We start from the raw sequence: 23,989 nt of genomic DNA on the forward strand, positions 1-23,989 counted from the left end.
ATTGAACTGTATTTTAAGACAGTTAAATACTCTACTAACAAAAAAGCTATTAGAATTGTAAGTGTATGTATGTCCCTTAAGGTCCTTGTGTAATTGTAATGTGATATTGTACCCCCTAGCTCGATTGTCCATTGTATATAATATATACATACTTGTGTTCCCTTATGTACTTTCTGTATTGATTTGTTGTTAATACAAATATATATATAAAAAAAAAAAAATGTGCAAACAGAGTCAATAAATACCTTGATTACTTCAAAAAATAAAACATTAAATATATATTTTTAAAAAAAGAGTCAGGACACCCGTTTAACGTCACATCCGAAAGACGGGACCCTACACTGGGCAATGTCCTGGGGGCATTGGGATATTTTTTTGGACCAGAGGAAAGGGTGCCGCCTACTGGCCCTCCAACATCAACACTCCAACACCATAATGGATATACTGACAAGGTACATGTCTTTCCACCCTAACAATGGGATTCGTTGTCCACATAGCCTACTCTTTCTTTGCATTGGTGGATACATCTCATTATTGTAATACTTTTTTCAATATTCGATGAGTATTACTGAAGTCAACTGCCTGTATTCAATGGAGAGAGATGCTATGCTACTAGCCTCACGTTATTAATATCCATAGCCATCTCGAGACAACTCAGATATACAGTATTTTTCTCAAAGTTGCCGGGATGTCACCTGTCCTACATATATCAGTACAATTTTAGCAATAAAAATATTACAACTTCTATTCGATCAAATAAGCCTCGCATAGCAAATAAACCATTCATTTTTTTGGTTGACCAAATTCTACACTCATTGATCTCCATACAAAAATGCCTTGCTTGGTGGACGACGAAACGAAAAACGACGAAAAAGACGCTATCTGCTCGAGGGAGACAGATTTTCTACGGAAAATCTAACTGTGTAGTGTTTAATTCCTAGATTGATATCCCTTGCAAGCAACTGAAGCGAATGCGTTAGTATAAATAAAAATACTATTCATCTCTGGTGTATGCAGCTTGTAGGTTACTAATGTATCCAAAATGTATCTCAATTCAATTCAAGGGGCTTTATTGGCATAGGAAACAAATGTTAACATTGCCAAAGCAAGTGAAGTAGAGAATATACAAAAGTGAAATAAACAATAAAAGTGAACATTACACTCACGGAAGTTCCAAAAGAATAAAGACATTACAAATGTCATATTATGTATACAGTGTATATATAACGATGTGCAAATAGTTAAAGTACAAAAGGGAAAATAAATAAAAGTAAATAAGGACATGGTTTTGTTCATGAAACAAGGAGGATAACAGACCCCGCCTCTTAACAACCATTAGCCAACGATGTTAAAGATTGTCTTGTGACGCATGATCACGCGTGATTGGGTAGAACTTTGTGAGAGTGGACCAATCCATGCGGCGGAAATTTGTAATCAAACTTTCAAATCCCCAGTCCAAGCTTTCTTTCACTGGGAGCAATTTCTTATTTAGCGAGCTAAACATTCGTGTGTTCTCTTTATTTTCAACACAAGCATAGGATGAGTCATTGAGGCCAACAGTTGGAAATCTGCTGTACAGAAGGTAAATAGCTAGTTAAGTTACTTTGTTCCGTCACTGGTAATTGTCTGATATAATACTAGCAAGCTAGCTAATGTTGTTATAGCTAGCTAGCTTCAGTAAAGCAACGGTAGTCTGCTGTCCCCAGCGTCTAGATTGCCATGCCTTGCTAGTGCCAACTACTTTAGCAAACTAGCTAATGACATGGCTTTTCCCACAGAAACGACTGTTAGCCACAAAACAAAGTATAACGTTACCGGTGGAGCAGAGAGATGCCTTTCTCAAGGGGAAAGAACCCCTCTTCCATCAAAGTTCCTGGAAAAGGATCAATAGGGGTGATGGAGAATCAGGTAACTAGCTAGAAGTTAACGTTATTAAACTCACATCTGCTGTCTGAAATCCTGCCTTTTTGAAAAAGTGTTACAATGATTGAACATGAAGCACTATTTTCTGATCAGGCCAAAGTGTAGTAGCTAGCTATAACAAGGTCTAGCTAATTGATTTTTGTTCTCTGCAAAATAAAACATGACCCTGTCTTTGTCTTCCTCAGGAGGGTGTTCACAGTAAGAGGTCTTCTCCACAGGGTGGCGTAAAGAAAAGGTCTGCCTTTGTTGACATCACTAATGTAAGCTGACCAAGGTTTTTCATCAGTGATGTTTGTGAATGTATGTGTAAAGTGATACTGAGAATAACCTCTTTGGTTAAACCGTTGCCAATATTTCTCTTTCATCAGGGGAACTTTTCAAATAAATATTACATATCTCAAAATATTCCATTTATAACTACAGTATCCACAGCGTTTTTGTAACTCATACTTGGACAAGCAATATTAGATAAATATTTCAGAAATGATCTCCGTTATACCAGTTGACGAGGCGATTGAAGTGTCATCACGTATAAGCACTGCACATGCGACACTGTTTCAAAGCAGTTTACGGACTCATTGAGGGGATTAGATTAATCTGGCCTGGGTAGGCCAGAGATATGTTGTATGTGTCTGGACAACGCACCATGCTGCCTTGTTGACAACATGGCAGAGCACTGCAGACTACTGTTAGATTTGAGAAGAATGCTCCTACCTTGCTGCATTTGCCCGTTCACGTCACGGGCCATAGACCGGTTCCCCGCGGCTTATCATAATCGATCCCATTATTAGAGTTTACAATAAACCGCTGATTTCTGTGAAGGAGCCCAAAGCCGTTGTAAGAGGGTGTTGGTCAATACTAAGCGCTGCGTCACAATAATATGTTAGAGTGGTACATTTTTCCATAGATGTTTGTTTTTGTCTTGATCCCCACCCTTCCTAATATTGACCTGGATTTGAACCAGGGTGTCTGTAGTGACGCCTCAAGCACTGAGATGCAGTGCCTTAGACCACTGTGCCATTATTGTGTAATAAGAAGCTTTGATCCTGTAAATGTTGCCATTATGTGTAATGAATGGTGTAGCACTGCCTGGTTGGTACCCTATTTGGCCCTTTAAAATGTAAACGTGTCTTCTGAGGAAATTTCACAATCTGAATGGTCATAAAGATTTACTTTTGTCTCTCGCATTTTACCCCTTTTGAATAGGCCACCAAGATTCAAATTAACAACCAGACCAAGATTGGGAAGCCTGCCAAGGAGGCACTTAGGAGCAAAGAAGCTGCCAAGAATGAAGCTAATCTGAAAGAGTAATGTTCCTCAGAGCCATTTCTTCGCCACACTGATCATCATTTACTAAAAGCTTAAGATCTAGATTGGATAGAATGGGTTAGACACGGTCACTGATGAGGTGACACAAAATGCCCTTGGCCTGAGTAATAAAGAGCATTTCTGTTCATCTCATTATGGAGCAGGTGACTTGGGCAGCTCGGATATCTTGCAGTCAGAACACACTGAAAATGACCGGAGGTCTATCCGATAGGGTTAGAATTAGATCAGTCTACTCTAATGGGATAATTATCTGACTAATTAGCATTTGTGACGTTTCCATCAACTACGATGTCCATTAATGTATTCAGTTCATAACAGCCTAAACTATTGTAGCTACAGTGCATTCCGAATATATTCAGAACCCTTGACTTTTTCCACATTTTGTTACGTTACAGCCTTATTCTAAAATTGATTAAATCGTTTTCCCCCCTCAATCTACACACAATACCAATGACAAAGCAAAAACAGCTTTGTAGAAGCTTGGCACACCTGTATTTGGGGAGTTTCTACCATTCTCCTCTGCAGATCCTCTCAAGCTGTCAGGTTGAATCGGGAGCGTCGCTGCACAGCTATTTCCAGGTCTCTCCAGAGATGTTTGATCGGGTTCAAATCCGGGCTTTCGCTGGGCCACTCAAGGATGTTAAAGCCCCGCCTTATCACAGCTCACTGGTCACCATAGCAACACCCACCTGTGGCACGTGCTCCAGCAGGTATATTTCACTGGTCATCCCCAAAGCCAACACTTACTTTGGCCGCCTTTCCTTCCAGTTCTCTACTGCAAATGACTGGAACGAATTGCAAAAATCACTGAAGTTGGAGTCTTATATCTCCCTCTAACTTTAAGCATCAGCTGTCAGAGCAGCTTACCGATCACTACCTGTACACAGCCAATCTGTAAATAGCACACCCAACTACCTCATCCCCATATTGTTATTTATCCTCTTGCTCTTTTGCACCCGAGTATCTCTATTTGCACATCATCATCTGCACATCTATCACTCCAGTGTTAATGCTAAATTGTAATTATTTCACCTCTATGGCCTATTTATTGCCTTACTTCCTTGCTCTTCTACATTTGCACACACTGTACATATGTTTTTCTATTGTGTTATTGACTGTACGTTTGTTTGTGTAACTCTGTGTTGTTTTTGTCGCACTGCTTTGCTTTATCTTGGCCAGGTCGCCGTTGTAAATGAGAACTTGTTCTCAACTGGCCTACCTGGTGAAAATTTAAAAAAGGACATCCAGAGACTTGTCCCGAATGCTTCACCGTAGGGATGGTGCCAGAATTTCTCCAGATGTGACGCTTGGTATTCAGGCCAAAGAGTTCAATCTTGGTTTCATCCGACCAGAGAATCTTCTTTCTCATGGCCTGAGAGTCCTTCAGGTGCCTTTTGGCAAACTCCAAGTGTGCTGTTGTGTGCCTTTTACTGAGGAGTGGCTTCCGTCTGGCCACTCTACCATAAAGACCAGATTGGTGGAGTTCTGCAGAGATGGTTGTCTACAGTGGAGCTCTGGATCTCTGAATGACCATCGGGTTCTTGGTCACCTCCCTAACCAAGGCCTTTCTCCCCCGATTGCTCAGTTTGGCCGGGCGGCCAGCTCTAGGAAGAGTCTTGGTGGTTCCAAACTTCTTCCATTTAAGAATGATGGAAGCTATTGTGTTCTTTGGGACCTTCAATGCTGCAGACATTTTTTGGTACCCTTCTCCAGATCTGTGCTTCGACACAATCCTGTCTCGGGGCTCTATGGGAAATCCCTTTGACGTCATGGCTTGGTTTTTGCTCTGACATGCATTGTCAACTGTGGGACCTTTATATAGACCGGTGTGTGCCTTTCCAAATCATGTCTAATCAATTGAATTTACCACAGGTGAACTCTAATCAAGTTGTCTCAAGGAGGATTAATGGAAATAGGATGCACCTGAGCTTAATTTTGAGTCTCAAAGCAAAGGGTCTAAATACTTATGTAAATAACGTTATTGTTTAAATTTATTCTAAAAACCAGTTTTCGCTTTGTCATTATGGGCTATTGTGTGTAGATTGAGGGGAAAATGTTAGAATAAGGCTGTAATGTAACAAAATGTGGACAAAGGGAAGGGGTCTGAATACTTTCCGAATGCACTGTATATCAGATGTGTCCATTTTGTGTTCGTATATGTTCTCTCTCTTCCCAAAACAGCTGAAACATAATATATATATATATATATATATATTTTAAAAACTTTTTTTTTTTAAACAATTGTAGACCTAAAGCTGTGTGCTCTAATGGGCAATCTATGAAGTTGGAGGTGGGTCTATCCCCAAAGAAAGACCTGGTGGTATGGCCACAGGAGAAGACCACTCTTTGCCCAGGGAGACAGGTGAGAGACAGACACATTCATGCTATCAGCCCTCTGGGTTCAACAAGTTAGTCATTCTCCTCTGCCTGTGTCCTATTCCCAGGTGGTGCCTGACGAGTTTGACATTGACAAGGAATTCTATGGTGACGTTTCCATGAGCGCCGAGTATGCCAAGGAAATATTTGACTACCTGAGGGAGAGAGAGGTAAGGTGTTGTCTTGGGGCGTTTTCATATAGGAGTTCATATGGTGGATGATATAACATCCTCTGAATGAAATGTTATCATTTTCTGCAGGAGAAGTTTGTTTTAAAGGATTACATGAACAGTCAGCCGGACTTGAACAAAGACATGAGAGGGATTCTGGTGGACTGGATGGTTGAACTTCAGGTGACTTTTGGTTACAGATAGCTTTGTTTGGTTGGCCTATTGATTCTCTTTACACCAACATGTGTTTTGGGTATAGCTGCCCTAACACATTCCAGATCTGAACGTCTACCTCTGCTCCATCTTCAGGAAAACTTTGAGCTTAACCACGAGACCCTGTACCTGGCGGTAAAGCTGACGGACCACTACCTGGCCTGCAGCGTCATCATGAGGGAGAGCCTGCAGCTCATTGGCTCCACAGCCATGCTCATCGCCTCCAAGTTCGAGGTGAGGCCCTGAGGGGTACGGGACTGGTCAGAGATCTGAACAGTTGAACATTATCCTTCAATTAGTAAGTATTGAGTATTGTCTTCCTCCCTTAGGAACGCACTCCGCCATGTATCGATGATTTCCTGTACATCTGTGATGACGCCTACAAGAGGGAAGAGATTATTGCCATGGAGATAAACATCTTGCAGGCACTGCAGTTTGATATCAACATTCCAGTCCCTTACCGCTTTCTCCGACGCTATGCCAAGGTGAGACCCTCCTTGTCCTTGGGCAGTACTCAGGAATGTATTTTGAAACAAGGATCCACAGGAGGAAAACAACCTGCTTCAGAGGTCACCCATATTTTTAAGGAGATGTATTCGTTGATATGCTGCGTTAGTAAATAGATGGACAAATGATTGCTTCTGCGTCCTCTCCCCAGTGTGTGAGCGCCAGCATGGAGACCCTGACGTTGGCTCGCTATGTGTGTGAGCTGAGCCTTCTGGAGCTGCAGCAGGTTCCTGAGAGAGGCTCTCGCCTGGCTGCTGCCTGCCTGCTCCTGGCCCTCATCACTAAAGGCCTGGGAGGATGGGTGAGTGGGTGTACAATAATCAAATCAAATTTTATTAGTCACATGCGCCGAATACAACAGTTATAGACCTTACAGTGAAACGCTTACTTACGAGCCCCTAACCAACAATGCAGTTAAAAATATTAAAAAAGACGGATAAGAAATAAAAGTAACAAGTAATTAAAGAGCAGCAGTAAAAAAAAACAATAGCGAGACTATATACAGGGGAAGACTGGTACAGAGTCAGTGTGCGGTGGGCACCGGTTAGTTGAGGTAATATGTACATATGGGTAGTTATTAAAGTGAATATGCATAGATGATAACAACAGAGAGTAGCAGTGGTGTAAATTAGGGGGGGGGGGGACAATGAAAATAGTCTGGGTAGCCATTTGATTAGGTGTTCAGGAGTATTTATGGCTTGGGGGTAGAAGCTGTTTAGAAGCCTCTTGGACCTAGACTTAGCTCTCCGGTACCACTTGCCGTGCGGTAGCAGAGAGAACAGTCTATGACTAGGGCGGCTGGAGTCTTTGACAATTTTTAGGGCCTTCCTCTGACACCGCCTGGTATAGAGGTCCTGGGTGGCAGGAAGCTTGGCCCCAGTGATTTACTGGGCCGTTCGCACTACCCTCTGTAGTGCGTTGTGGTCGGAGGCCGAGCAGTTGCCATACCAGGCAGTGATGCAACCAGTCAGGATGCTCTCGATGGTGCAGCTGTAGAACCTCAGTCTCCTGAGGGGGAATAGGTTTTGTTGGTCCCTCTTCACGACTGTCTTGGTGTGCTTGGACCATGTTAGTTTGGTGATGTGGACACCAAGGAACTTCAAGCTCTCAACCTGCTCCATTGCAGCCCTGTCGATGAGAATGAGGGTGTGCTCGGTCCTCTTTTTCCTGTAGTCCACAATCATCTCCTTTGTCTTGATCACGCTGAGGGATAGGTTGTTGTCCTGGCACCACACAGCCAGGTCTCTGACCTCCTCCCTATAGGCTGTCTTGTTGTTGTCGGTGATCAGGCCTACCACTGTTGTGTCATTGGGAAACTTAATGATGGTGTTGGAGTCGTGCCTGGCCGTGCAGTCATGAGTGAACAGGGAGTACAGGAGGGGACTGAGCACGCACCCCTGAGGGGACGCTGTGTTGAGAATCAGCATGGCGGATGTGTTGTTACCTACCCTTACCACCTGGGGGCGGCCCGTCAGGAAGTCCAGGATCCAGTTTCAGAGGGAGGTGTTTAGTCCCAGGGTCCTTAGCTTATTGATGAGTTTCGAGGGTACTATGGTGTTGAAAGCTGAGGTGTAGTCAATGAATAGCATTCTCACATAGGTGTTCCTTTTGTCCATGAGGGAAAGTGTGGAGTGCCATAGAGATTACATCATCTGTTGGAGCGGTATGCAAATTGGAGTGGGTCTAGTGTTTCTGGGATAATGGTGTTGTGAGCCATGACCAGCCTTTCAAAGCACTTCATGGCTACAGACGTGAGTGCTATGGTTCAGTAGTAATTTAGGCAGGTTACCTTAGTGTTCTTGGGCACAGGCACTATGGTTGTCTGCTTAAAACATGTTGGTATTACAGACTCGGACAGGGAGAGCTTGAAAATATCAGTGAAGACACTTGCCAGTTGGTCAGCGCATGCTCGCAGTACACGTCCTGGTAATCCGTCTGGCCCCGAGGCCTTGTAAATGTTGACCTGTTTAAAGGTCTTACTCACATCGGCTGCGGAGAGTGTGATCACATAGTCTTCTGGAACAGCTGACGCTCTCATGCATGTTTTAGTGTTATTTGCCTCGAAGCGAGCATAGAAATAGTTTAGCTCGTCTGATAGGCTCGTGTCGCTGGGCAGCTCTCGGCTGTGCTTACCTTTGTAGTCTGTAATTGTTTGCAAGCCCTGCCACATCCGACGAGCGTCAGAGCCGGTGTAGTATGATTCGATCTTAGTCCTGTATTGATGCTTTGCCTGTTTGATGGTTTGTCAGAGGGCGTAGTGTGATTTCTTATAAGCTTCCGCTCCTTGAAAGCGGCAGCTCTAGCCTTTAGCTCAGTGCGGATGTTGCCTGTAATCCATGGCTTCTGGTTGGGGTATGTACGTACTGTCACTGTGGGGATGACATCGTCGATGCCCTTATTGATGAAGCCAAAGACTGATGTGGTGTACTCCTCAATGCCATCGGAGGAATCCCGGAACATATTCCAGTCTGTGCTAGAAAACAGTCCTATAGCTTAGCATCTGCTTCATCTGACCACTTTTTTATTGATCTAGTCACTGGTGCTTCCTGCTTTAATTTTTGCTTGTAAGCGGGAATCAGGAGGATGAATTATGGTCAGATTTGCCAAATGGAGGGCGAGGGAGAGCTTTGTATGCGTCTCTGTGTGTGGAGTAAAGGTGGTCCAGAGTTGCTGTTTTTTCCCTCTGGTTGCACATTTTACATACTGATAGAAATTTGGTAAAACGGATTTATGTTTCCCTGCATTAAAGTCCCCAGCTATTAGAAGCGCCGACTCTGGGTCAGCATTTTCTTGTTTGCTTATGGCAGAATACAGCTCATTCAATGCTATCTTAGTCCCAGCCTCTGACTGTGGTGGTATGTAAACAGCTATGAAAAATACAGATAGTGTGGTCTACAGCTTATCATGAGATACTCTACCTCAGGTGAGCAAAAGCTCAAGACTTCCTTAGATATTGTGCACCAGCTGTTATTTACAAAAATACATAGTCCGCCGCCCCTTGTTTTACCAGACGCTGCTGTTCTATTCTGCCGGTACAGCGTATAACCAGCCAGTTGTATGTTGATAATGTCGTCGTTCATCCACGACTCTGTGAAGCATAAGATATTGCAGTTTTGAATGTCCTGTTGGTAGTTTAATCTTGCGTGTAGGTCATCGATTTTATTCTCCAAAGATTGCACGTTTGCTAGCAGAATCGAAGGAAGTGGGGGTTTATTCGATCGCCTAAAAATTCTCAGAAGGCAGCCCGCCCTCCTGCCCCTTTTTCTCCGCCTCCTCTTCCTACAAATCACGGGGATCTGGGCCTGTTCCCGAGAAAGCAGTATATTGTTCGTGTCAGGCTCGTCAGACTTGTTAAAGGAAAAAAAATAATTCTGCCAGTCTGTGGTGAGTAATCTCAGTTCTGATGTCCAGAAGTTATTTTCAGTCATAAGAGATGGTAGCGGCAACATTATGTACAAAATCATTTAAAAAATAAGTTACAAAAAACGCTGATTAACTAACAAAAAAACAATCGGTTGGGGACACGTAAAACGTCTGCCTTCTTCGCCGGCTCCATTTTCTTAAGCTGCTATAGTCACGTCAACTCTTCCTTTTGTAAACACCAATCCCATACCGCATGGCTCCCATTTACTCTGATTGTCATATCTCAATTTGTTTCACTGCAATCAAGAGGTTTTCACAACAGACTGATCAGCACAGACACACATGATAGTTTTAAATGGAAGAAACATGGAAGAATGCCAGATGGAAGCTACATTGGATATCTCTCTGTGGATTCAAGCTACACTGAACTACAATATAAATGCAACATATTGTAAAGTCCAATGTTTCATGAGCTGAAATAAAAGATTCCAGAAATGTTCCATAAGCACAAAGTTTTTTTTCTATCAAATTTTGTGCAGAAATGTGTTTACATTCCTCCTTTGCTAAGATAATCCATCCACCTGACAGGTGTGGCATATCAAGAAGCTGATTAAACAGCATGATCATTACACAGCTGCACCTTGTGCTGGGACAATAAAAGCCATTTTAAAGTAGTTTTGTCAACACAATGAGGGGGGGAAAAAAGGAAAAAAAACACAGTGCTCTTGTTAGTATCACTGCTCTTTAATAAGCTTTACGTGTCGGCCTCAAGGCTTATAGTGATGCTAGCAAGAGCAGTGTGTGGGTTTCAATCTTATTCAACTGTTACCTTGCACCTGCAACAACGATAGCTCAGATGTGCGAGTGCCTTTTCAATTTTGAGTTACACAATACAATGCCACAGATGCCTCAAGTTTTGAGGGAGCGTTCAATTGGCATGCTGACTGCAGGAATGTCCACCAGAACTGTTGCCAGATAATTTAATGTTAATTTCTCTACCATAAGCTGCCTCCAACATTTGTTTTTAGAGAATTTGGTAGTATATCCGTCCAACCGACCTCACAACCGCAGACCACGTTTATGGCGTTGTGTGGGCGAGCGTTTTGCCGATGTCAACGTTGTGAACAAAGTGCCCCATGGTGGCAGTGGGGTTATGGTATGGGCAGGCATAAGCTACGGACAACAAACACAATTGCATTTTATTGATGTCAATTTGAATGCACAAATATACCGTGACTAGATCCTGAGGTCCAGCTATCTGTGACCAACAGATACCAACTGTATTCCCAGTCGTGGGAAATCCGTAGATTAGGGCCTAATGAATTAATTTCTATTGACTGGTTTCCTTATATGAACTGTAACTCAGTAAAACCAATGAAATTGTTGAATGTTGCGTTTAATATTTTTGTTAATTATAGTTAAAAGCGCATTTCTAATTAATGAGATGTATCTTTGTACCCCAGACATCCATGCTAGAGTACCACACTGGCTACACTGTGAAGGAGCTAACCCCCCTGGTGAAGACGCTGCGCACCATGCTAGCCTGTCCTACTGATGACAAGCTGACAGCCGTCACTACCAAGTATTCCCACAAGTAAGGCACCTTGCTCTGTTGTAGGTGACAGACATACCTTTCACGGAGGAAAATGTACTTGCTACGATTGATATGTTGCTGTCTCCCCTAGCTATCTTAAATTGTAAGTCACTCTGGATAAGAGCATCAACTAAATGACTAAAATGTAAAATAGAACATGGTAAAACAAGGGTTCGGCAGAGTGTCAACGTAGACTTACATGTTTTTAGATTTATTCTATGTCCAGGAAGAAAACATGTATTTTATTTCTGAATCTCTTGTATTTCAGAGTGTTCTTTGAGGTAGCGTGTATTCCCTTGGTGGCTGTCCAGACACTAGAAGATGCTCTGATAGAACAGCAAGTCTCCTAAGTGAACCACAGAAGAGGAACTCTGTCTGCTGATAGTGTAAATAGGTTATTTATTTGTATGTCATATATTTGTTGTCTCCTTGTAGAGGAAAATGTTTATAAATCAACAAGAGCACAATCTGATGAATTTGTTTTAGAGTAGTTATTTTTACACCAATACAAAATGCATGTAATAGGAAGAATGTCAAACAGACAATAGGGTTTAACAATGTTTTTTTATGTAGCATTCTAGATTTCTCAAGGTTTTGTATGAAAACTCAATTATCCAGTTGTTAATTGACACTTGGGAGATTAAATATCTGTGTACTGTATGTGTTTTTCTATGAGATTGTACATCTGGCTGGACCCAGACATGTCCAGACAATAACACAATCCCTGTCAGGTACTTCACTGTTAGCTACTTCACTGTCAGCTACTTTAGTGAGTACACCCAGTATGTCAATTATTTTCTCTTGCTTATGCAATGATTTTAGTACTAAATTTGCTGTCAGCAATCAATCAAATGTATTTATAAAGCCCTTACATCAGCTGATATCAAAGTGTTGTACAGAAACCCAGCCTAAAACCCTGAAAAGCAAGCAATGCAGGTTAAGAAGTAGTGGCTAGGAAAGTCTCCCAGAACCTAGGAAGAAACCTAGAGAGAACACAGGCTGTGAGGGGTGGCCGGGTGGAGATTATAACAGAACATGGCCAAGATGTTCAAATGTTCATAGATGACCAGCAGAGTCAGATAATAATAATCACAGTGGTTGTCGAGGGTGCAACAGGTCAGTACCTCAGGAGTAAACGTCAGTTGGCTTTTGATAGCCGATCATTCAGAGTGTCTTTACCGCTCCTGCTGTCTAGAGTTGAAAACAGCAGGTCTGGGACAAGGTAGCACGTCTGGTGAACAGGTCAGGGTTTCATAGCCCCAGACAGAACAGTTGAGACTGGAGCAGCAGCACGACCAGGTGGACTGGGGACAGCAAGGAGTCATCAGGCCAGGTAGTCCTGAGGCATGGTCCTAGGGCTGAGAGAATATACTTAAATTTACACAGGACACCAGATGAGACAGGATAAATACTACAGATATAAGACTGACCCTAGCCCCCTGACAAACTATTGCAGCATAATACTGGAGGCTGAGACAGGAGGGGTCGGAAGACACTGGCCCTGTCCAACTATACCCCCGGACAGGGCCAAACTGGCAGGATATAACCCCACCCACTTTGCCAAAGCACAGCCCCACACCACTAGAGGGATATCTTCAACCACCAACTTACTATCCTGAGACAAGGCCGAGTATAGCCCACGAAGATCTCCCCCACGGCACGCACCCCAGGGGGGTTCAGTTATCACACTACTTGTGTACAATGTTCAATTCATCATTTGTATACGTTACTCAGAGACTCATTAAATGTTACATAGAAATGTCTCTGTCAGTGTGTGGCCATTTCCTTTATTCAAATGTACTGCCTGTCAACATACGGTCCCACATCTAAAAGAAACGTCCCTTTTTCAGGACCCTGTCTTTCAAAGATAATTAGTAAAAATCCAAATGACTTCACAGATCTTCATTGTAAAGGGTTTAAACACTGTTTCCCATGCTTGCTCAATGAACCTGTGGAACGGTCGCTAAGACACTAACAGCTTACAGACGGTAGGCAATTAAGGTCACAGTTAGGCCTCTTTAGCGTCCTAAGTTTTCATTTCTACTGACTTAGAAAAACAATAAAATGAAGATGCCCAGGGTCCCTGCTCATCTGGGTGAACGTGCCTTGGACATGCTGCAAGGAGGCATGAGGACTGCAGATGTGGCCAGAGCAATAAATTACAATGTCCGTACTGTGAGACGCCTAAGACAGGGAGACAGGACGGACAGCTGATCGTCCTCGCAGTGGCAGACCACGTGTAACAACACCTGCACAGGATCAGTACATCCGGACATCACACCTGCGGTACAGGTACAGGATGGCAACAACAACTGCCCGAGTTACACCAGGAATGCACAATCCCTCCATCAGTGCTGAGACTGTCCGCAATAGGCTGAGAGAGGCTGGACTGAGGGCTTGTAGGCCTGTTGTAAGGGAGGTCCTCACGAGACATCACCGGCAACAACGTCGCCTATGGACACAAACCCACCGTCGCTGGACCAGACAGGACTGGCAAAAAGTGCTCTTCACTGACGAGTCGCGGTTTTGTCTCACCAGGAATGATGGTCGGATTCGCGTTTATCGTCGAAGGAATGAGCGTTACACCGAGATCTGTACTCTGGAGTGGAATCGATTTGGAGGTGGAGGGTCCGTCATGGTCTGGAGTGGTGTTTTACAGCATCATCGGACTGAGCTTGTTGTCATTGCCGGCAATCTCAACGCTGTGCGTTACAGGGAAGACATCCTCCTCCCTCGTGTGGTACCCTTCCTGTAGGCTCATCCTGACATGACCCTCCAGCATGACAATGCCACCAGCCATACTGCTCATTCTGTGCATGATTTTCTGTAAGACAGAAATGTCAGTGTTCTGCCATGGCCAGCGAAGAGCCCGGATCTCAATCCCATTGAGCACGTCTGGGACCTGTTGGATCGGAGGGTGAGGGCTAGGGCCATTCTCCCCAGAAATATCAGAGAACTTGCAGGTTTTTTAATGGAAGAGTATATACAAATATTTACACATGTTAATTTTGCTGAAAATAAACGCAGTTGACAGTGAGAGGATGTTTATTTTTTTGCTGAGTTTATATGATATGCATAGCAGTCTTACAATGAACAGTAGCCATTAGAGGGTGTTTGTCCAACTTGTCAGTGAATTGTCCCTCTGCCATTTCAAATCCTGAGTCCAGACCATGTTGTTTTGAGATATATCAGGTATAATTGCAAATTGAGTGGGAAGGGGAGAATGGAGGAGAGAAACAGGAAGTAAGGATGCAGTCAGTGAAGGGAGGTAGTCATTAGAGCTGTAATTGAAGTGTGACAGATGGAGACACAGAGCTATAGCTGTGCTTCTCTTCTCATTAGACTGGTTGCATGTCAGAAGTCATCCTGGTCTGCGACGTTCCACCTGGTTTAGTAGCACCAACACTTCTGGTCTATGTCAAGGAAGTCACTCGGAGACATGTCTTATCGATACAGTGTTGGTCAGTGAACACTAATAAACTTTGTAGTGTTTCAGATGCTGGTTAATGTGTCACAGGCTGGTCATAAAACTCCATGATTAAGATACGTTTACAGACCCATCTTATTGACAGAGTAGGCTAACAGAAGGAAAATTGCATATCATGCATACCCTTGATATGATTGGTCTATTCTCCAAAGATTAATTTGTAGAATGTCCGAACTCAACAAACAAAAAAAGATCAAAGTTATTTTATTCTCCTGTTTCACATCTCTAACCCAGCAGGTGCAGGCTGGCAGTAACCTGAGAGTTCCCTGATGTCTCCAGTTGATTGGGGTCTCTGTCATGTCCCTATATTGTATGTTCTTGCTGAGATGTCCATGGGCTGCCCATTGGTCCATATGTCAGACAGAGGGCCCTCATGAGACGGCAAGGTTCCTCCTCACTGTCCTGGATATGTCATAGCTGGTAACTCTCCCCTGGCCTGAGGTCAAAACATGGGCAGAAGATAATACTATTTTTCTGTGTTTTGGGTGCACTACGTTTGTGAGAAAAAAGTTTATTCCGATTTTTCAGGGGCTGTTTCAGCACCCTTACTTCCCACGGCTATGCCCTCGGCTATAGTTGTGTTAAGTAAACATAGGCTATGGATAAACACTATGTCGAATTGACTGGATCTGAGGGATTGTCCTGTGTGTGTGTTGGTGACTGTATGACTCAGGCTAGCGCATGCACGCTAGGCTCAGCCTCTGGCTAGGACAGATGGAACATATTTAATATACCATTTTAAGGGGGTCAGGGACAGAAATAAAACATGTTATTTACAATGTTGTTATTGACAGTACAGTATTAGGTCTACTGCATAAAATATGAAGTAGGTATATTTTCTTTCACTTTGTGCAAGAAATGCACATTCAGATGAGGAAAGCCAAAACCCTATCTAATTGAACACGTAATTTGCAAGCGGAATGAAGTCTTCAAAACAGACTGCAATTTACGTGCATTATTAATGAAGCAATATTGAACAACAATCTCATCTGAAAATGTATATGAGCAGTCACAAAGCAGAGCGGCATTGTGAGCGTGGCAGCGTCTTTGGATGGATGGAAGGCGTGGAGATGAGAACATTGCGTTTATTCTAGACTCTAAGTCAGAGGATACGCCTTTACTTCTGCAACTGCCGCATATTTCACACGGAGAGTTCTCACTTTACCATGAAAGGAGGCTGACATACATGATGGGTTTATGAAGGAAATACGTTTTGACGAAGTGAAAACGAAAAGTGCGCGCAGAAGGTCCGACCGCATCATTGGCGGTATGTAACGTCTCGCTTTGAAATGGTTGTATATCCTATGTAGACATGCAAGCGCTCTCAAATAATATACTTGAATTAATTTGCATCGGTTCGCTCTAGGGCTATACAAACCGTTTTAGGATCTTCAATTCTAAACAGCCTAGCCACTTTATATTTAGTAGACGTTCTTACCCAGAGCGACTAACAGGAACAATTAGGGTTAAGTGCCTTGCTCAAGTGCGCATCGACAGATGTTTTACCTAGTGGGCTCAGTGATTCGAACCAGCGACCTTTCGGGTTACTGTCCCAACGCTCTTAAGGCTAGCTACCGTCCATATAAAGCCTTAATTCGTTTTCAATCAAATGGCAACCACTTAATTGGCTGCAGCCCAAAGCTGAGGAATGGTGCTGGGAAAATGTAACCACTCTCAAATACATAGATAGTCTTTGCACCCAAGCTCTGACAGTCCATGAGAACAACATGATAGTTTTACCCTTTTGAAGCCCATTGAGACATTGTTTACTAATGGAGTAAATTAAGCAACTTTGTATTGGGTGATGATGGGGTAAGACAGTTGTAGGTCATGAGGCAATGAGTTATATTCTGCAAGAAGACGTATGTAGCATGTTAAACAGCAGTAAATATTGCAGATTGTATATATTTTTAAAGTAGCCTATGGCCTGTAAAATGTCCCCTGCTCATTGATAATGTCATGAAGAACAAGTGACACATACCTTAATTTAAAGAGACCTTATTAAAAGGTCTTCTGCAGTCACCCTTTCACTAAATTATTTGATTGGCTTAGACACAGAGATTGATATTAGGCATTGATCTTGGATCTCATGGTTAATTGATTACATTAAGTGAATGACTGCCCTTGTATAGTCTGATTAGTGTTGAGTCAGCAGGTCTGTTCTTCACTGCAATGTAATCCTTTGCACAAATCCAGGCAAACACATATATATTTATCAAGTGCATAGGGTCGATTCTGACCTGAGTTAAGTGTAAATGGAACGTAATTCCCTTTATATGCACTTTTCTCTCTGTGTGTATTCTGACCTTGAAATTAAGCATATAAATAGAATGCTATTAACCCGTTATTCGTTTGTATGAAGTTATGAATGTGTAGCGGACGTGTGTCTACAGATACGCCGTATTCTGATCTTGAATTAAATCCCCTAATAATTCCACTACCCTTACACGCGAGGAAACTAATTCACAGGGTCCAGCGAACCTACCGGTTCCAAGTGGTAAAAGCATCTCCTTTTTTTTCTCCATAGAAATAACACCATTCCCCAGGCACTGTAATTTACAACTTGATAAGAGCTATTGATACGAGCTAGCTAAGAGCTATTGATACGAGCTAGGTAATCTGTTTGGATAAGGGCATTTTAAATATCTTGTTTTAGATACATTTTACCTTATAATCCTGGAGACATGTGAAATCACTCATATGACAGCAAACTGATGAAGCATATCAACATAACTTTCCCACAGTAAAGTTTATGAAATGATGTGCCATTATGCAGAATTTAAATTGTACAACCTTTTAACTTGCAGGGATGTGCAATCCAGAATATCTTAATTACAGGCTACCACGACTTTCTCTGTCTCCTATTTCTTTCATGTTAAATATTAGCCACAATCAGTGTCGACCTTCAGTAGGCCTAATAACCACATATTCAACTGTCAATTTACTGTTAGTTCCCTTCAGGTTGTATAGCTTACAGTACATTATCATTCCATTTCTTTACATTGTTTCGTTTACCTTCATTTGCATCCTCTGTAAATGCTGTCACTGCCGTGTGGTTGTTGCGGAGCATCATTAGTAACTGTTGATAAAACATTTTTTTAAAGTAGTCTAATTAAATGTTATGGAGCAGATGCTCAAGCCATAACAGTTTGAACCCAATGCATGGCGCAATAATGTGTCATCACACAGTTCTATGGTTAAGCAATAGCGAGGGTATAACCTACTAGTGTACACTATTCTCCTTATTATAATGATATGTACACTAATCTTCCAACATTACCATGGGTTCAAGAACTGAATGTGACAATTTTCTGAATGAATCTAACCACCGTTTTATTTATTTCATGCATAAAGGCTCTCCAAACCTGTTTAAATACTTAAACTTAAACCTAAATAATCAACAAGATCATAGTATTTTTAAATCCACCAATTGGTGCTGAAATTGAGACAGATATGTGTGTATTTAGATGGCTTTCTTTCATTGATCCCTAATGTTCTGAACGTTCTCTCCATATATTCTATTGAGTCTGTCGACTAAATTCAAACTTAAAGGTATATTTAAAGGGATGGCTTAAGATAAATGTACTGAAAACCCTATTGAATGACAACTCCACAAGAAAATATGTTTGCCAGCAAGTGGGATGGTTTTCAGCAGTTGAATTACATTTATTCAGAGCGTGTTACTCGGTTGAATAAGGTAAGTGCGAATACCAAATACTGACAAGTTCATAAGAAAGGCGTGCGTAGAAAAGGCGTAAATTCCTATGTTGGAATCGGACCCATAATGTCTGAGGTTCCTATGAATGAGTCCTTATAAGAAAACAAATAATGAAATGACAGTTCTTAGGAAGAGGATATCCCTTTGGTATGGTACAACAATGGATTGTTAATGATCAGTGATGTTTCTTTGGTAACTATTGATTATATTATACTATATTATACTACTATTATATTATATTACACACTCTATATAGACTTTATTTTTTTCTACATGGAATAAACGCTTGTTTATCCCATGTGTAACTTTGTGTTGTTGTTTGTGTCGCCTGCTTTGCTTTATCTTGGCCAGGTCGCAGTTGTAAATGAGAACTTGTTCTCAACTAGCCTACCTGGTTAAATAAAGGTAAAATTAAAAAAATATTGCATATGCCCATTTAATAAGAGAAGGTATTTTCCAATGGCAGAGTTGATCTGACTTTGGATCTTGAAGAATAGTTTGGCCTTGCCCGCCAAGCCCAAAGTCAATTTAACAGTCAAGTGGTAGGCTATGCTTTCATACTTTTATAACATTTATCGGGCTATACATTAACCTGGGTTGAACGTGCCAGTTAAAGGATCCCCTGGGATGCAGATCATAGTGTTTTAAAAAAATCTATTCTGACTGTGGAAATGGACGGGGGACCTATTTGGCTACACCACATGCTTGCAGACAGGTTTTTATTTTAGCATCCTGTCCCCATAGGAGAGAGCCAGTCATCATGAATAATCAGCACTACATGGACCATTTTTAAAAGTTTTAAACGGCTACTGACATGTGGTGTTTCATCCATGGTTTAATACTAACCCTCACAATATAGGAACATCTGATGTCATAGCTTATGTCTACAACACGTAAGCCTATCTAAAATATATACAAGTCTTAAGAAACAACAGTATTACCATTTTGAATCATGCCTGTGCAATTTACTAAGATCAAATAATATACTTTATTCTCTCTATCTGGTATGCATCAGGCAGTTGAGTTCAGTTGAAGTGAATCAACAGTCTCACATCTCTACATCCATCATTTATAATGTTGATTAGGGTTTATAGGGAAGCTTGTAGTTCTTAGCTTACAGTCTACATAGTGTACATACTGCATCACATGTGGATTAGTGTAAACTCTGCTTCTTCATATGTTGTCTGTATATCCCGTTTATCATCTGACTGTATATCCCGTTTATCGTTTGTGTATATCCTGTTTATCGTTTGTGTATATCCCGTTTATCGTCTGACTGTATATCCTGTTTATCGTCTGACTGTATATCCTGTTTATCGTCTGTATATCCTGTTTATCGTTTGTGTATATCCCGTTTATCGTCTGACTGTATATCCTGTTTATCGTTTGTGTATATCCCGCTTATCATCTGACTGTATATCCTGTTTATCGTTTGTGTATATCCCGCTTATCGTCTGACTGTATATCCTGTTTATCGTCTGACTGTATATCCTGTTAATCGTTTGTGTATATCCCGTTTATCGTCTGACTGTATATCCTGTTTATCGTCTGTATATCCTGTTTATCGTTTGTGTATATCCCGTTTATCGTCTGACTGTATATCCTGTTTATCGTCTGTATATCCTGTTTATCGTTTGTGTATATCCCGTTTATCGTCTGACTGTATATCCTGTTTATCGTTTGTGTATATCCCGCTTATCATCTGACTGTATATCCTGTTTATCGTTTGTGTATATCCCGCTTATTGTCTGACTGTATATCCTGTTTATCGTTTGTGTATATCCCGCTTATCGTCTGACTGTATATCCTGTTTATTGTTTGTGTATATCCTGTTTATCATCTGTAGATCCGGTTTATCGTTTGTGTATATCCCGTTTATCGTCTGACTGTACATCCTGTTTATTGTCTGTATATCCTGTTTATCGTCTGTCTGTAGATCCTGTTTATCGTCTGTTTGTATATCCTGTTTAATGGGGCAGGACCATTTCACCAAGTCAAATTAATTTACATGCAAATAAAGGTGATTCTGACTCTGATTAAAGGTTCCTAATGTGTGGGACACCTATGCTGTCACATTGAGGACAATTCCCCTTGCTGAGGACAGAATGACCTCTGCCAGCTCTAGATGTCAAGTTAATTAGTCTCTTCAGAACCATTTCCTGCAAGTGAACAATTTCAGAATAGCCTCTCCTCTCCTGAGAATCCTATCATAGCATCACCGACCAGGGCATTGTCCTGCGTTTGGTTTTTCCCAGGAACTCAGTCTGGGTTGTGTCTGTGCCTTAATGTTTGTCTGATGACTCTTGATTAGGGTAAGAAGTGGAATGAATTCTTGAGTTATAAACATAGGGCTATATGATACCATACATGGCATTACAGTGGTCAGAGGAGTTAGCTAAAGCTGGAACAGATCTGGATCAACACATTTAGTAGGACTTAAAGTGGAACTGACAGCGTTTTATCAACATGAAATCTGATAAGAATCTGTTAATGTACACCCCCAGGAAGAATATGACGCCTTTCATTTTTAAAATTATTATTCTTCTTCTTTTCACGTTTTCATACTTTCATAGAATGTTTGGGAATGACGGGGAAACCGATGGGAATGATGGGGAAACCGATGGGAATGACGGGGAAACCGATGGGAATGACGGGAAACCGGCCGTGCGTTTGGACAATTAACAGACACTGCAGTAAATAATACCTAATAAAAACATGTCAGTCTTGTCCAGGACCAGACTCTACACAGACCGGTGCGCCATAGCCAATCAGAGCTACAGTAGGCCTTTATGCAAAAGCCATTTGCCACACAGCCTGCCATCATTCACTTTGAAATGGACTGTGTGTTTACAGGCAGTAGCAACAGTGTGACTTTAGACCATTAGAAAGCATTGCCAAAAGCCACAAAATACCTGAATGGATTTCTGCAAAGATGTAAATAACACAAATCCTCTTACATTTGGGAACTTTAAAGTCCTATTGATCAAACAACCACATAAAACGGTAGGCTCTCTCTCCCTCCCTAAGATCAACAACGAATGTTAGCCAGAGCGAGATGAGCTAAAATCTAACGAGGCAAGAGTAGATAAACCCTCTGAAACTTTTTCAGCTTGTAGTTGGCCATCAAAATTGCACTCATGGGCCTCCTGAGTGGCGCAGGGGTCTAAGGCACTGCATCGCAATGCTAGAGGCGTCACTACAGATCCGGGTTCGACCCATGAGGCGGCGCACAATTTGCCCAGCGTCATCCGGGCAGTGGTGTAAAAGTACTACTTAAGTCGTTTTTGGGGGGTATCTGTACTTAACTATTTATATTTTTGACTACTTTTACTTCAATACATTTCTAAAGAAAAGAATGTACTTTTTACTCCATACATTTTCCCTGACACCCAAAAGTACTAGTTACATTTTGAATGCTTAGCAGGACAGAATTTTTTTCCAATTCACACACTTATCAAGAGAACATCCCTGGTCATCCCTACTGCCTCTGATCTGGCGGACTCATTAAACACAAATTATTATTTTGTAAATTATATTTGAGTGTTGGTGTGCCCCTGGCTATCCGTAAAATAATAAAACAAGAAAATCATTCCGTCTGGTTTGCTTAATATAAGGAATGTGAAATGATTTATACTTTTGCTTTTACTTAAGTATATTTTAGCAATTACATTTACTTTTGATACTTAACTACACTGCTCAAAAAAATAAAGGGAACACTTAAACAACACAATGTAACTCCAAGTCAATCACACTTCTGTGAAATCAAACTGTCCACTTAGGAAGCAACACTGATTGACAATACATTTCACATGCTGTTGTGCAAATGGAATAGACAAAAGGTGGAAATTATAGGCAATTAGCAAGACACCCCCAATAAAGGAGTGATTCTGCAGGTGGTGACCACAGACCACTTCTCAGTTCCTATGCTTCCTGGCTGATGTTTTGGTCACTTTGGAATGCTGGCGGTGCTCTCACTGTAGTGGTAGCATGAGACGGAGTCTACAACCCACACAAGTGGCTCAGGTAGTGCAGCTCATCCAGGATGGCACATCAATGCGAGCTGTGGCAAGAAGGTTTGCTGTGTCTGTCAGCGTAGTGTCCAGAGCATGGAGGCGCTACCAGGAGACAGGCCAGTACATCAGGAGACGTGGAGGAGGCCGTAGGAGGGCAACAACCCAGCAGCAGGACCGCTACCTCCGCCTTTGTGCAAGGAGGAGCACTGCCAGAGCCCTGCAAAATGACCTCCAGCAGGCCACAAATGTGCACAAGTGTGGCTTAAGGTACCGTGTTTCGGAGGACGCGTGGCTCTCGACCTTCCCCGAGTCCGTACGGGAGTTGCAGTGATGGGACAAGACTGTAACTAGCAATTGGGTATCATGAAATTGGGGAGAAAAATGGGTAAAAAATAAATAAAATAAATACAATTTGCACTGATAAACATTGGGGAATAGTAGCCTGCTCACCCATTCTTCAACTTCTCTGCCAATGCACGCTTGTCCTAACCGATGTTTTGACAATTAAATTGGAACTGCCTGCTCACCCATTTGATCAATGCCAAATACATTTGATTCACAAATAAGAGCTATGCATGCTAACTGTGGATAACAGTCGTTCAAGTTCAGCATAGCTAGCTAGCAAAGCTATTCACATTTCTTGCTAGCTAACCAAATGACAGCAACATCTCTAGCTGTAGCCACCAAAAAATAATATGATGGGAAAAAGTTGGCCACTCACCCACTCGCACAATGACATGACAGCCTCCCAGCAGCTAGCTAGCTAGCTAACGTTAGGCTCTGTGTTTTTAGCTTGCTAAATAAAGAGCTACATAAATAGATACACTAGTTTATTAGCCCCGTTACAACTGACTTGTGATCATTGCCCGTTGTAGATTGATTGTATTGACATTCCCAGCCTTAGTTACATGGTCTGTTTTTGTCCCAAAAATGTAGTCATTGAAACTGAAACAATGCATCCCGAATGGGTGGAGGCAGCAAAAAATTGACCAGGCCAGCTGTGATTTACAACCTGATAGCAATATTTTTTGGACTACCAAGAAATGTAAGGGTGAATTCCTATTAATCATGCATTGAACTGCATCCATCTATTCTGCCAACAATACACTTACTCTACTAGTCTTGCTAATACCAGCCTCTCTACGTCCTTGACTTGAGTCTGCAACGGCTACTTTGGTGTGTCTTCTTTGGTATTATGGCGGCCGGCAAACAAATGTCATAGGTGCATGCCACCCCCTATTGTATTGGCTGTGTCTTAGCCCATTCTCTATATCCTCTATGATTTACGTTCCATTC

At 42.0% G+C, this 23,989-nt stretch overlaps 1 protein-coding gene across 4 annotated transcripts; it reads left to right on the plus strand.

Annotated features, from left to right (window-relative positions):
- Window positions 1-364: 364 nt before the first annotated feature.
- Window positions 365-12,135, plus strand: LOC139552690 (G2/mitotic-specific cyclin-B3-like). Of its 4 annotated transcripts, none has more exons than XM_071364674.1 (13): window positions 382-452; window positions 1,539-1,582; window positions 1,779-1,908; window positions 2,109-2,183; window positions 3,130-3,230; window positions 5,500-5,614; window positions 5,697-5,798; window positions 5,889-5,981; window positions 6,108-6,245; window positions 6,341-6,496; window positions 6,670-6,819; window positions 11,345-11,475; window positions 11,744-12,135. In XM_071364674.1, the coding sequence occupies exons 3-13, from the start codon at window positions 1,831-1,833 to the stop codon at window positions 11,823-11,825; spliced, it is 1,221 nt and encodes a 406-aa protein (XP_071220775.1). In that variant the 5' UTR covers window positions 382-452; window positions 1,539-1,582; window positions 1,779-1,830; the 3' UTR covers window positions 11,826-12,135. The 4 variants fall into 4 exon arrangements, with proteins under 4 accessions (XP_071220777.1, XP_071220775.1, XP_071220776.1 ...); XM_071364675.1 differs by having other exon boundaries at window positions 386-452; window positions 1,534-1,582; XM_071364676.1 differs by lacking the exon at window positions 1,539-1,582 and having other exon boundaries at window positions 365-452.
- The last annotated feature ends 11,854 nt before the right edge of the window (window positions 12,136-23,989 follow it).

The sequence above is a fragment of the Salvelinus alpinus genome, chromosome 24 (genome assembly GCF_045679555.1).
Source record: "Salvelinus alpinus chromosome 24, SLU_Salpinus.1, whole genome shotgun sequence".
NCBI classification, from domain to species: Eukaryota; Metazoa; Chordata; class Actinopteri; order Salmoniformes; family Salmonidae; genus Salvelinus; species Salvelinus alpinus.